At 49.1% G+C, this 14,851-nt stretch overlaps 1 protein-coding gene across 1 annotated transcript in view; it reads right to left on the bottom strand.

Annotated features, from left to right (window-relative positions):
* The window catches only part of Fbxw8 (F-box and WD repeat domain containing 8), an 88,905-nt gene that overhangs the window by 61,066 nt on the left and 12,988 nt on the right, over positions 1–14,851 (bottom strand). Inside the window, exon 3 of the mRNA XM_051161623.1 lies at positions 2,720–2,884. Coding sequence (XP_051017580.1) covers positions 2,720–2,884 — 165 coding nt within the window. The remainder of the gene's footprint in view (positions 1–2,719; positions 2,885–14,851) is intronic.

Below are 14,851 nucleotides of genomic sequence, written 5' to 3'. Positions count from 1 at the left end.
ATGCCCTTGGCAAGTGTATTCATTCGTATAGCTATCACACACCACTCTCCAGACTGCACAGGTCATCTGCCATTAATTCAGAAAGCATATCAATTGTTTTAAAAATTAAAATGAAGGGAATCTGAAGAGATGTTAAGTGTCTCTGTGTAGAGTAGAATACAGGACAACAGGTAGGCTCCAAAGTAAGCAGAAGTGTTCCAGAATACTACACAATCTGAACTGTCAGTTCTGCTGGCCTGGCCCAAGGGGTGGTGGTCACCCTAATTATTATGCTTCTGGGAAGGAAATGGTGGCATCAATTCCATTAAAATCAATAGTTGTTAAACAGCTACGTGAAATTGGGCAAGAGAATTCACATGATGATTCTAAGTTAGTCCTCAGTCCAAATCTACAGCCCAGAGGCAGAAGACATCCAGGGCTGTCAGATGGAGCTAAGCAGAAGAAAGGGAGGACCTGGGCAGATCTGGGGGAAGGGAACAGAAGAGCTCTCTTGAGGGGAAGGTCCTGAAAGAAAGCAGCAACCTGAGATGAATGCTGTGTTCCCAGCACTCACTAAGCTCAGTAAAGGAGCTGCCTTCCCAGACCAGGCTCCAAATCATGCTGGTTAGTCTTACTCAAGACAGATCTTAGAATGCCAGGGTGGCCAACACCAGGAAGGACAGGATCATGGCAAGCTTAGCCACCTGCCAGCGCTGACCTGCAGGTCCAGGCAGACATGCATTCATGACTCATAGCCTGGAAGAGGTCCTCGGAACTCTAGGGTCCTTTCTGGGGTTTCCAGACACTGACTTAGGAGTAACCAAGCCCAGTGTCTGCCCAACTCCTCCTGAAATGGGTCTCAGTTAGACCAGAACCACTGTACCTGTGACTTGGCCAGAGCCCTGAACACAGGCAGACTCCGTCAGGCCCTCCCTAGGGCCACCCTCCCACAGCCACAGGCCTGGGAGCAGTGCTACTCAAGCCATCCAATGAGAATGGAGGCGTGCAGAAATGTCACGGCTGCCATGAAGCCCTGTACATGTGTTGATAAAGGTCCTTTCCAGAACTGCAGGTTAGTGAAAGATGCAGCACTTCAATTTTACCAAGTGGTTCTCACTGTCCACAGTTCTGAGAGGTGGCCCCGACGTCAGACGCCCCTCACAGACTGCTGCCTATCTACAAGATCACGTGATTAGTACATGACAGACGACTGAACACTAACTACATCTGTTGGGTTTGCCCTAGCTAGAGAAAAATAGTGACCAAACATGGGGTAACATCACATCTTCTTTGTGAACCGTTACAGGATCACAAGTGCTCTTCACTTTTGCAGTTTCTAGCCTGAGTGAGGACTTCCTGTTCTTGTCCCCTTGCTCCACCCTGCCAACCCCTGCTTGTGCATACACCACACCCCAAAGCAGCAGCAAAAACAGAGCTGTTGTTTTCTCTTAGCTATGACATCTGTGAATTCAAAGCCAGGGACAAGCTCACTCTCCTGGTTCCCTCCTCTCTAGGTAGGGAAGCCAGCTCTAAGTCTCCCTTCCCTCCGCCTTCAGGTGGACTGTGGGCTCTAGGGTCAGCCCCTGGCTCATCTCAGCAGCTTCTTCAACAGGTCACTCCACCCATTCATCAGAGGACCTGATCAGGTACACAGGCTCCAAACAAGCCTACTTCTGGTTACCTTCTGTGGAGCAGACATCATGGGGCCAGCCAGATCTGACTTAGATGGTAGTGCTTACTGGGCTAAGGAAGACTGACTTGGCCAGTTCCTCAGTGGTGACTAGTTCTTAACTAGGAGCAATTCTGCCACCAGGGGACACCTGGCAATGCCTGGGGAGACATCTTGCAGTATCACAATAGGGGCAGAGTGCTACTGGCATCTAGTGGGGACCCTGAGGTCCTGCTTGGCATTCTATAAAGAGTGAGCTAGTCCCTGGTCACCAGTAATGAAAGTAGCTAGCCCACAGGGGGAAGCACTGCTTGCTCACTGATGCATTGTCACTAATGCTTACCAGTGCAATGGTCATTACCGGTTACAGGGTGACTAGGGACAGACATGCACACAGGCGATATGTCACCAGCAATCACGACAAGGCTTTCCTGTCTCAAAGGCTATTCAGATCAACCTTTAAGTGAGAGAAAGGCAGAGCTCTACTCCATCTCTAATGGTTCAATTCCCAGCTGCCTGCATGGGAAAGCAGCTTGGCCACAACCACCTTGCTGCACCTCACACAGACCTGGAACACGATTGACAGCTTGCTCCCCCAGAAACACTTCTTTGCAAACGCTTAGCTGTGATCTAATATTTCTGTAGAGCCTCGAAGTGATAAACGCCAGGGAGGCAAGCCAAGGGTTATGTGGGGAAGAGCAGACGGCACTCAGCACCTCTTCTCCAGCAGCAGCTCCGCAGGCCCGTGTATGGCACTGCCGCCCTGTCAGCCCTCTGGGAGGTGAGGAAAGAGAGAGAGAGGTGGGGGAACCAACAAAGCAAGACTCCAGTGACCCTAAGCAGCCAGGAAAGGGGTGTCAGACAGAGCACCTCAGCCCCTTTCCTGCACAGCAGGAGGAAGCTCTAGGCCCAAGACCAAGAGAAGGGCAGCCCTAAGGTGGATGCTGAGAGCAGCAAGTGGGGGCGGGGAGGGCGCTGCTTAGCACACCTGATCTCTCCACTCTGGGAACGAGCCTCAGGCCACAATTGCAGCCTGGCTGCCTCAGGGGATGATATCGGGCCACTGCCTACCTTCCAGTTGGTTCTTAACGTGTGTTCCTTGGCGAGGCACTCTTGCAAGATGAGCTTCCAACAGGAGTAATCAGAGATTCTGTTCCGGGGAAGGTGCCCCTCCTGCTGGCACAGCCGGTACCACAGCACCTCATCTTCAGCAATCACCTTCCATGTCTTGCTCACCTAGAACAGCACAAGTGATGCAAATGTCAAGATCTGCAATTAGAGAGGCCTTGCCATCCAAAATCAATCAACACCTATATTACAGCCCCAGGCTTATGGCAGCATAAAACGTCTCATTAACAAAACACTCTGAGGTGGAAAAAATACGAGCAAATGTTTCCAGTTTTATCTCTCAAGATTTCAAAACTGTTATACCACCATGTAACGTCACATTTTAGATGGTGTGATAAATTATCATCTAACAAATGAAAGAGGAAAAAAAGCACCAATACACAAAATGCTAAACAAACTTGAACACAGTAAGTATCCACACAAACACATAGCGCTTTCCAGAAAAGTCTGTGGACAGAATTTGCATAACCAATTTACAGAAGCAGGAGTCTGTACGCCTGGGTTGTGGAAGGCTTTAATAAACTAAATTTCAAGTTTATGCTGCAGGGGGAACTCATATATATAGATAAAAGAATAGTAATAGCATTAATACAACACAGTATACAATGGAGAAATGACTGCTACATCTGACAAATACCTCAGATCCCAACAGTACCCAGTATGTTGTTTCCAACCTCATTAGGGGTGCAGCAGGCCGACTTCCTCACTGGACAGTGTATGAAGCTGGCCAGAGCACAAAGCACAGACGCTCATGGCCAAATAAGAAACTGAGGCACAGATCAACATAGCCAGCCTGCAGCATGCACTGGAGATGCAAAATGGAGGCCATGGCTGCTGCCACCCTGAAGCTGAAGTTCACTCTCAGCAGAGAGAGGGGGCTAGAAGCTTACAAGAACCTGTACTGTTAACACTCCCTTGGGACCAGTCAGACCTCAGAGGAGGAGGTGAGAAAACAGACTGAGGGGGACCAGCTGGGATGGGGGTGTGAAGATGTCTCAAAATCTGCTCCTTCCGGTGGTGGCAATTACAGCATTACCAAAAACGATGGTCGGGCTGTGGCTGTGGCTCAGTGGTAGAGTGCTTAGCTAGCATGTGCGAGGTGTGAGGCCCTAGGTTTGATACCTAGTACTTGGGGTGGGGGTGGGGGGAGCAGAGGAGATGGGTCAGTGGGCCAGGTGTTGTTGCAATGTGAGGACCTGAGTCTGGATCCTCACAGGCCAGGTAAAGCTAGACGCAGCAGCCCTGTGGAAACATGGGAGACAAGGACATTCAGGAGATGCCCGGACTCCAAGCGCCAGCTAGCACACACATACACAGTTGACACAGTTGCTAGCCTGTGAGAAGGCTCATTAGGTACAGTGCTTGCCGCACAGGCTGACAACTTGAGTTCAATCCCCAGAGCCCACATGACGGTGAGAACTGACTTTACAAAGTTGTCCTCTGACCTCCACCCACACATGCCGTGATACATACACACCATACAAACATGCTCAGCACACACACATATACCATACATACTCACCATGCACACCACACACACACACTCACCATATATACTCGCACACCCCCCGCACTGTGCACACCGTACACACACTCACTATATACACTTATACACCACATACACACATTCATACCGTGCAAACGTGCACACCACATGAACATGCCATACACAAAATAATTTTTTTTCAAAATAATTTCTTAAGCGAAAACCCCTATCTTGAGATGGACTGACACCTTAGATTGTCCCCTGACCTCCTACGTGAACTGTGGCTTGCACGCACCCACACTTAGACATGCATCGACACATTTTTTATTCACTTTTTCAGGACCTTGGTAAATAATGAAAAGTCTGAAAGCTCCTAAGGACCAAATACTCAATAAACAAATAAAAATAAAAAGGATGGAGGCATGGTATGGTGGTACATGCCTTGTATCCCAGCACTCCACAGGAAGCAGGCAGTTATATGTGAATTCAAGCCCAGCCTGGTCTACACAGTGAGTTCTAGGCTAGCCAGAGCTACACATTGAGACCCTGTCTTTAAAAAGCAAAGGCTGGCCTCAGTAAGAGCTGTGAGGCACTAGCCAATGAACCTGTGTTCTCTTCGTCCAGTTCCTGGGCAGGCATAAAACTACACCAGCCAGCAGTGCTGGGGGTGGAGGATGGGACAGGACAGGCAGGCTTTGAGCTCACCAAACCCAACTCCTAAAGAGCTGGCAGCAGCTGACCTGCCTTGCAGACTCCTGGAAAGTGCCCCAGGGAGGCTTTATCGGAACTGTCTTACCTAAGGCTGCTGGCCCAGCATGGTGGCTCACAGCGTGCCCCAGCACTCAGGAGGCTGAAGCAGAAGGACTACTGGGAGGGAGCTCAAGGCTAGCCTGGGCTACACAGTGAGTTTGGGCTTGCCAGAACTACATAGCAAGCCCTTACCTTTTGTGGTTGTTGGTGTTTGTTTGTTTGTTTGCTTGTTTTGTTTTTTCCAGACACGTTTTCTCTGTGTAGCCCTGGTTGTTCTCAAACTGTAGATCAGGCTAGCCTTGAACTCACAGAGATCTACCTGCCTCTGCCTCACTGAGGGCTGGGATTACATGCTGTTGTTGGTTTGGGGGGTTTTGTTTGCCTGTTTTTGCACACCCTTATCTTGAAGGAGGAAGAGTTGTGTTAACGCTGCAGCTACTTGAGAAGGCTCTGTTGCTGGAATCTGACAAGATGCTCAAGAGGAAAATGAGGAGTCTCGCATGCCACAGGCAGGGGTTGTGCTGGGTACTGAGGGGGAGAACTATGAAAGCTCTGACTTCTAGATTCCAGCTGGCCTTGAACCTTGAAACCTCTGTACAAGGCTGGAGGGAGGTACAAGGCAGGCAGAGCGGTGACCTGCTGGGATGGGAAGGCTAGAGGGTCCCTGGCTCACGGCAATTAAGAAATCTCTACTCAAATCACTAACCTAGCAGGACTTCAGTGGCCACAACAGTATATATACAAAAGTTAGCTCACCCCTTCCACAGCGGCAGGAGCAGCTATTTCAAATGTAACCTTAGGCACAGGCTCTGCCATAGAGCACGGCACTCCTAAATGCCACTGTAAACAAAACAGAGTCAAGTATGAAACATGTAAGCAAACATGAAAGGAAACCCTAGCATGGGGCGGGGTGTGTGAGGGGCGGGGGAGCAGCTGTAAGACACTGACAGGCAGCTGAGGAAGAAGATCTCGAGTCAGAGGCAACAAAAAGTGAAAAGAAGCCCTGAGGGAGATGTTCCAGACTTGAAAGCAGAACAGCTGCAGGAAACATTCACTAGAGGGCTCCCTGGCAAATCTGAGCAGGTTAGAGAACCAGCCACTCTAAGGAAGAAAGGAACAAGGCCTCAGAAACCTGTGGGTGGCAACAGCCAAGTGCACAAAAATCTGCAGATGCCAGGCACAGGAGCAGAGATCTGAGGTGCTAGGAGATGAGGCTGAACTATGATTTCCTGTAACCTGGGCAAAAGCAAGAGAACCAAAGCCAGGCCTGGCAGAGCACGCCTGCCATCGCAGCCCTGGAGGCAGGGGCAGAAGGATCTCCGCACCTTCCCCGCAGCCTGGTCTACAGTGAGACCCTGCTCCAAAACATCAAAATAACAATAGTGGTAACAGTAATATAACAAAGTAACTCAAAACTGTTCGTGAAAGGGCACATTATAAAGTATGTTTAACCCCAGGCAACAATTAGGGAATAGATGGGACAAAAATTAAGAGCACTGAAGCAGTGACTAGGCAAATAAGAGCACACTGGCTGCTCTTGCAGAGGATATGGGTTCAGTTCCCAGCACCTCTAAGAGATCCAACACTGTCTCCGAACTCCATGGGCACCAGGCACACAAGTGGTGTACATATATGCATGCAGGCTAATACTCATACACATAAAAAATAAATCTAAAAAAGACTCAAGCTGGGTGTGGTGCTGCACACCTTTAATCCTAATCCTCAGGAAACAGAGGCAGGTGGATCTCTGTGACTTCAAGGCCAGCCTGATCTACAGTTCCAGGACAGCCAAGGCTACATAGTAAGCCCCTGCCCTCACCTCCAAATTAAATAAATAAATAAATAAAAACTCAAAAAGTAGCTTAACCTTACCAAGTAGAAAGTGGTGGACATCCATGAGCTCAGCCTATCTCAGCCCCAAACTGCCATTACCACAGCTTACACAGTACCCCCACCGCTGCAAAGCATGCCAAGCACCACTGATCAGGACCACACTGGTGCAGCAACACAGTTCAGGCTTTACCATATCCACTGTGAGTGGACATGTCACAGCAGTCCCTTTCTTACAGGTACAAGCATGTGGGCCCCACAGCAAAAAGTCAGGCCAAATGACAACGAAGTTGCAAAGCACCTGTCACCCTTCTGAGCCAGTGACACGGGCTCAAGCTGAGAACTAAAGGGGGCTGTGTAGATCCCTGAGCACATCCCACTGCAAGAAGGCACCCCACCATCCTTGGCCGGTAAGAGGTCCAGGCAATCTGGAGCAGTCCCTTCAGTGGTGAGCTATCTTTCTCAACAGTCTGGCCTGCCACATGGTGGCCTGCTTAAGTATGCTTCATTCCACCCTGCTAAACCACCTTGGCTGTCCCTTTTGAGGACAGCAGGTCCCCACTTGTCCACCCAACAGTCCCCTGTAACTCTTGCCATGCTCTGTCGTTATTTCACTGGCTAAGCACTGTCCCTTCTCTTCCTTCTCATTCAGTCACTGTCACATGACTGATATCCATAGCTACCTCTCAGAATGCTACCTAATATTTGTGAATCTAGACTACCCCCTCTTTGACTAGGTACTCAAAATGTAAGAGTCCCCCAACTCTTGGCTGTCAGGTGCCATGAACAGGACCCTGAGACAGGAACTTTGCTACTGTCCATGGTGCTGATAATTAGCAGAGGGCACATGTGTAATAGGCTGGCTTCTACCTCCAGGGGCGCCCCAGCCCCTTGACACTGGTTTGTTCATTCACTTGCAGACATGCCACCCTGGCTTCTCAGGGACAGTGTGCTCAAGCCTCTGGAGCAGTTCAATTTACTAAATATTAAAGGCAGACAATTTTTTAAAAATTATGAACAGTCTTGTACTTATACCACTGTTAAGCGCTTCCAACTACTATGAATCTCTTGCTTGCTTCCTCATTTTCCCACCAGGAACTTCAAGTTAGTATTCACCATCCTTTAAGGTCGTTTAAAACATGAGCCAGAGTTCAATTTTTATCAGGTTCAAAGGGTCAGGCTAAAGAGAAGCCCAGTTGTTAAGAGCTCTGACTGTCCTTCTTTCTTCGAGAGGACCCGAGTTCAGTTCCAGTACTTACAAGGCAGAGGAGGGGAGGAGAGGAGAGGGAGAAGGGAGGGGAGGAGAAGAGATATATAAAGTAGACAGCGCCTGAGACATGAACCCAAAGTTGACCTCCATATGCATGCGTGTGCACATGTGTACCTCATCCCTCACATACACAAAGTTCAATCTCTCCCTTCCATGATATTGTCTGTCCTTAAGTTTCTAATATCCTGCTGATATGAAACATCACCACACTGCCTACTGACCCACACTGTTCAGATAACACGAGCCCCACTTCTCCCCTCCACTGAAGTAACTATTTCTCACATCCATCAGTCCTTGGGAAAATGTGATCTGTGGGTCTTTGTATCTTGTTTTTAGAAGGGAAGAATGAAAGAGGGGGTGGGGAGCTAACCAAGGCAGGGCTGAAGACAAACCGCAGATCCTCGCCCACAGCCGACACGGATCCATTACGTAGCCCACGCTGGCACAGCCACACCATCAGTCACAAATCCACTTAACCACACTGTGAGGCCACACTCCTCTACCTCAGCCACAAGACCCAGATAAACCTCATCTGGGCACACGTGCTCAAGTCATTAAGACCAGGAAAACAGCTCAGTAAGTGGAGCCCCAGTTTTTACTACACAGAACACTGCGGTTTTGTCTTTGGCTTGTTTGGTCCACAGCTGAGCCTACCCATGACTACCCAAATAGAATCTGTCCATCTGTCTATGCCAAGATGAGGCTGAGCACTAGAGAGACGGGAGCAGTCAGTCATGGCAGCAGCACACTCAGCTCCTGAGCAGGAGGCACTCGCCTTCTAGGCCACTAGAACTCAGGGTCTGCTGCGGTTAAGGCAAGGAGTAACAAACCCTGGGCTCTCCGAGGACAGAGAGCATAGGTTGGCACAGGGGATAAACTCTGACCCTTAGAATTCCTAATCCTTTTGACAGAGGAAGCTCCAAAACAAACTTTTATGAGCCACAGAATGGCTCAGAGATCCTATGGACACAGGCATGTCCCCACACAGGGGGTAGGGCAAAGCAAGTTTGACAGCCACTGGCTTTTCTTAGAATGTTGGCAAGCTTCTGAGGAACGATCCCACAGTGAAATGAGTTAAGAAAACTCTGGTTTGACCAACAGAATCCTTTACTGGGATCCTCCAGGCCTCAGTAGTCTGGTGGTGTTCTCTAAGAAGAAGGGCACAGGAGGCTGCATTTCCTACACCCATCTGCTTCTGGACCTTTTCAGGTCAGACACATCTCAGCTCCAGCTCAGCATGTCAACTGAGGCAGCAATTCCCACTCCTCATACCTCCAGGCACCCAAACTGGGCCTTCTGCAAATGTGTGCTAGCTGCTTCTGACCGCCTACGGAGCTGGACCACAAGACTACACTGGAGGAAGGACCCTTGAAAATTAGCAACCAGGTCACACGGCTCTTCCTCAGAAGCCCCAGTGTCTCTGGAGCATCTGAACTGGGAACACAGAGACTGCAGAGGGGACAACTGGTCACATTAAACAGTCTGAAGCAACTATGAGAACCTGAAGGATTCTGGAAGCCATAGCGGATTTTTATAACCATCTCCAAGAAAAATACCAAGCTGTATTGGCTAACACTCTGAAGTCCACCTGGCTGTGATGGGATGGAAACTGAGAACACAGGGATGTTTTGTGACTGTGCTCTGCAAAATGAGCATTCAGAATAAAGTTTAAGTTCTAGGAGAACACAAACATCTCTCGAGGATTTATAAGGGGAGGGTTGAGAACGAACTCCACAAGGGTCACGATGGCACCCACGACCAGGCTAACACAGCGCCATCAGGAACTACAAAATGGGGCTTCTTCCTTTTAAAGAAAACAACAGACGGCCTTTAAGGATTTAACTCAGGAACCAGAAGGACGCAATTCAACTTTCACAAGTGAATCTGCAAAGTCTCACCAAAGGAAAGCCCTTCTACTGGTCTTGATTTCTTACATCACAACCCAGCAAGTTCACAAGCCTCGATTTTCCAAAGGCCTAATGGACTTTAATAGCCCGGAACTGGAATTCCCAGCTCAAAGCACCCCTGAGCGAGCCTCAGCTGCAAGAACTCGCTAATAAAAGTGGCTCCAGCATTTTGTTTTATAGCGCTACTGTGAATTACCACATTGGGGGAAAAAAAGCCCTTGGCTCAAAAAAAAAAAAAAAAAAATGGCTTCATTATCTCTGCCTGGATCAGGCTTACCAGTAGACGGGGAGCGCCTCTTTCCCCTCAGGTCCAGGTCCACCTCGGGAGGGCACATCACAGAGGAGAAAGCATTCTATATGCTCCTTATCTCAGCCGCCTTCCTGTGTGCTCCTGAACCCACGAGCTTTGCTCCCAACACACCAAGGTCACCCCTTATGGGGGTCAACACCTATGGTCATTTTTGAGTCCTGCCCCACATGACAAACAGTAGCACTTATACCTTCTGTAATGTCTTCATTCCTTGGTGCCAGGCATGGTTTTAGGACATGTGGCCCCAGCTGGTGGGGAGCAGCTGTTTTGGAAGGTGAAGAACCTTTAGTAGGAGGGGCATAGCTAAAAGTAGGAGGAGCTTTGGGGTGTACAGCCCAGCTTGCTTCCTGCCCTCTCTGCTCCTGCTGCCATACCTTCTCTGAGCCAAGTCAATCCTTTCTCCCTAAGCTGTTGTCAGGCATTTGGTGACAGTGACAAGAAAAGCAACAGAAACTATGTCTTTCCTGCCTCACAGATAAGCCCACACGCTCATCACTGTCATCTCAAGCACACTCCTGATACACTTTTCCATGGCCCTTCTCTTTTGGTTTCCAGGTTTAACTACTGCTGATGTGCTGAGAGCACCTGGGGCTCAGCTGGGCACCCAACCACAGTCTCACACTACCACTGGTCATCCCCAAACTTGCTCCTCAGAAAATGCATTTACACTCCAGACGCCCTAAATGACCATTCCTTCTCCCCCTCATCCAGCCCGCCAGCAATCCTGCCTCTACCCACTTAAACTGTGTAACTCTCATCAAATCACCATGTCCTCTGTCTGGAAGATTACACAGTATCCATCCCCAGCTAAGCACCTGACTTTCAGCTGCACTAACCTGTCCCTGTCCAGGTACCCCGCAGCCACTCTCTCTCTCATCAGGACCCTTGCTGAGCCCATCTACAAAGGTCTTTTTCCACAAACACAGGTACAGAGATCCAGTGATGCATTTGGAACGGGAAGACATTAGGTTGACCACTGTGTGTGCACTCCAGCCCAGCCATTGACCTTCCCACCCCTCCTCATCCATGGAAGGAACTCTGCACAATAGACAGCCTTAGCTACACCTGCCCGAGACCTCTGCATGGCTCCCTCCTTCTGTCCCTCCCTCCCTCCCTCCCTCCCTGTAACTGACTTCCCAAAGCCTAATACTAAGTAGGAGAGAAAGAAGGTTAGAGGAGAGAGGGAGCATAGATACTGTCAGACTGCTTCCTGCTGATTAGCAGTTCCTTGGGGCAGATTTGATTTCTGTTGCCAGGATATCCAATTTCTTCTACTCGTCTCTTTGCACATGACCACTAGACAAACCACAACCAACAACACTCAGTAAACAGCAAGAGGAAGAGGAAGAGGAGAGGAGAGGCAGCAGCCACCACCAGGGCCCTCTAGCATTTATATACCTTCTCAAGAGTCCACAGAATTCTGAATGTCATACATTTGCAGAAACGATCTGCAGCTGGCAAAAATCATGCCCCTGCCAGAGCACGAGGCAAATCATAGAGTCTGCTGCTGTGGAAAATCTGAAGCAGCCCCATATCTCACACTTGGTATTAAAACAAAAGCATATTTATATAACATTTCTGTGTTTTTATAAAGACCAAAATGTTCACTACACCTGCCTGCGTCCAGTCTCCACTGCAAAGCCCTCTTCTCTGCACTCACCTCCATCTGCCCTGCTGTGAGGGGCTCACTGCAGAGGACTGGCACTCTCTACAGAGAAACTTCTCCATCATTGCTGCCCACTTTGGCATCTGCTGTCAGGAACGGCACCTGGCCCGCAGCAAACCTTCTAAAAGTGAGGAAACGGTAAGCTCACCTTCTTAAAAACCTAATTTTATAAAAAGGAAAGAACTGCTTTTGTTTTTAATCAACCCTCCAGCCCTTGATGTGCGCTGTGCCCAGGGAGACTCTGACTTTCTTACTCTCCTACACAGTCTATGTTCTCTTTCGAATACTGCAGTCGTAAATACTTGCTGCACGGTGGCACAGCCGACAGGGTAACGGCCTTCCAGTAACCACCACTGAGTCCACCGATGCTGCTTCCTATAGCTCAGGACCCTCCTAGAGTGGTTCCATCTTTTTTCTAAACCCGTATAAAGAAGACAGCCACAGAGGCTGGGGAGTAGAGATGGCTGCTGAGAGTGCATCTGCTTTGTGTTTATGCACAAAGATCCTTCCACAAGGCCCGGATGTGTCTGACAGGCACTGTGGAAGGTCAGACTAAAGAGTTTCTGGGAACTGAAGCCTGTGCCATTGTGGTGTGAGAGGCAGCACCGCCTCGTTTGGTGATGGGTCTGTGACTTGCAGAGACTTCAAGATCAGAGCTGCACTGTAACATGCAAACATTAGCGAATGAGGTGGACATCCGGCCAGCTCACGGCTTCACATGCCTGTAAAAGCTGACAGCCTGACTCTGACTCCTGGGCTTCTGCTCCAGAATTGCTAGCTTGTTTTGGTCCTGCTGCTTCTTGCCCACTGGTTACACCACAATCTTCAGCGATTCAGTGCTGCAGCTTCCCTTTGCTTCACTGCCTTTAAGACTAAATCTCTGTAGCCCAGATTGGTCTTCAACATTCACAGTCTTCCTGCCTCAGCCTCACAAGTGCTGGGGTTACAGGTATGCACTGCCATGCTTTGGATCTCCACATGCAACCTCCTGCCCTTTACTTGAAAATTGTGACATTAGTGTGTATGCAGCTCTCCTACTAAAACTACACATTAAGAAACACATATAGCTACAACATGTATTTCTTTGACTACCAGGACTAGGAGTGGAGAGGAGACAAGATGAGGTACAAGAGATCCCTGCAGAGTACTCTGTGTGTTGACAGTGGTGGTGGGCCCACAGATCTGTATCTCTGATAAGACAGAACAGAGCTAAAAATATAGATCGGAGCATGGCAAACCAGTGAAGCCTGAGTAGGCGCCACAGAGGGCACGGACAGCCGTGCTTTTGATGCTGTTGCTGCTGGGCACATGAGGAATCATCAAAGGAAGAACCAGGCACAAAGACACACACCACCTGCCTGCATGCCTGTCTGCAGCTTCCTGTGGATTCATAATTACTCTCAAATTTTTAAAAAAGATTGTTGGAGGGAGCTGGAGAAATGGCTCAGCCGCTGGGAGTTGTTGCTCTTGCAGAGGACCTGGTCTCTGTTCCCAATGCCCACATGATGGCTCACAACCATCTGTGATTCCAGTTCCAGGGGATCTGATGTCTTCTGACCTCTGCAAGCACCAAGCATGCAAGTGGTGCATGTCGAAGCATGTAGCCAGGACATTCATACACACAGAATAAATCAATCTAGAAAACTAAAGAGAATGCTGGGACTATGTGGTGGCGCATGCCTTTAATCCCAGCACTTGGGAGGCGAAGGCCGATGGATCTCTGAGTTCGAGGCCAACCTGGTCTACAGAGGGAGTTCCAGGACATCCAGGAAGAAACCCTATCTCAGGGGACAGAAAGGGTTGGTAAATACCAGAAACCATCCCTCTTCAGAATTACCCATGTTGCAATAAAACAGCACTTAGCTTTCTCATAGAAACCAAACAATTTTGTGATTTTGAAATTAGCAATCTCAATATGCATGGTAAAACACTAGGGCTCTTGTGGGCATGGAAAAGGATGGACACAAAATCATAAACAGCAAAATGTTAGAGCTGCCAGGATGATAATGTGCTTCCTAAAAGTCCTGCAGTTTTCATGACATTCTGTGGAGACACACACTCCCCACACAGCACCCAGCGCTCAGCTGGCAAGGGTAGAGGGTACATCAGTACGTAGGATACCAGCTGAGGCAAAGCATTTTGGGGAGGGGGAGAAAAGGAGAGAGAGAAGAGTGATATGGGAGGAGGCAAAGCCTGGAAGAGTGTGAGAAATGACATCTCTGAGGCTTCCCTACTCAGGCCTTCTTGCTGCTAGTCTGAGAGCAGCTTGGCACAAAGATCTAAGCAACAGGTTCCTCCAAGAGCACAAAATGAGTACAGGGTGCCAATGCCACACAACTGGCCCCACTGCACTAACGTCCCAAGGTGCCTACATTGTAAGAGTGAAAGAGGCAGAGCAGAAGCAGCCCATAAAGCAGCAGGCCCCCATGCAACAGGAGGACTTTCTCTCTGCTGCAGAAACACACATGCCACAAGAACAAAGGAAAACACTGTTTATATTCATTACTTTGTAGTTTATTTTAATGAGGACAGAAATCAAGCCAATCCTACTGACTGCTGGCCATCCACTATTGTCTTCATGTAAAAACTCTGAAAGCCCAGCTTCCCATCACAGCCACCCCAACTGCTGTGCACTGAAGAGGCTCTGCTTGAGAAGAGTTTCCACACTTACACGTGTTCTCAAAAATAGGTTACACACACACACACACACACACACACACGTACCGCATGCGCGCCAACACACACACATATATAGGAGCCACCTGGACACACAGGGCAGCGCTCTAGTGAGATCTAGACTGGTGTGTTGTGAACTAAATGGTTCACACCTGTAGGATAATCGCCCAGCCGAGCCCA

The sequence above is a fragment of the Acomys russatus genome, chromosome 19 (genome assembly GCF_903995435.1).
Source record: "Acomys russatus chromosome 19, mAcoRus1.1, whole genome shotgun sequence".
NCBI lineage: Eukaryota > Metazoa > Chordata > Mammalia > Rodentia > Muridae > Acomys > Acomys russatus.
This window is presented reverse-complemented; position numbering and strand designations above follow the sequence as displayed.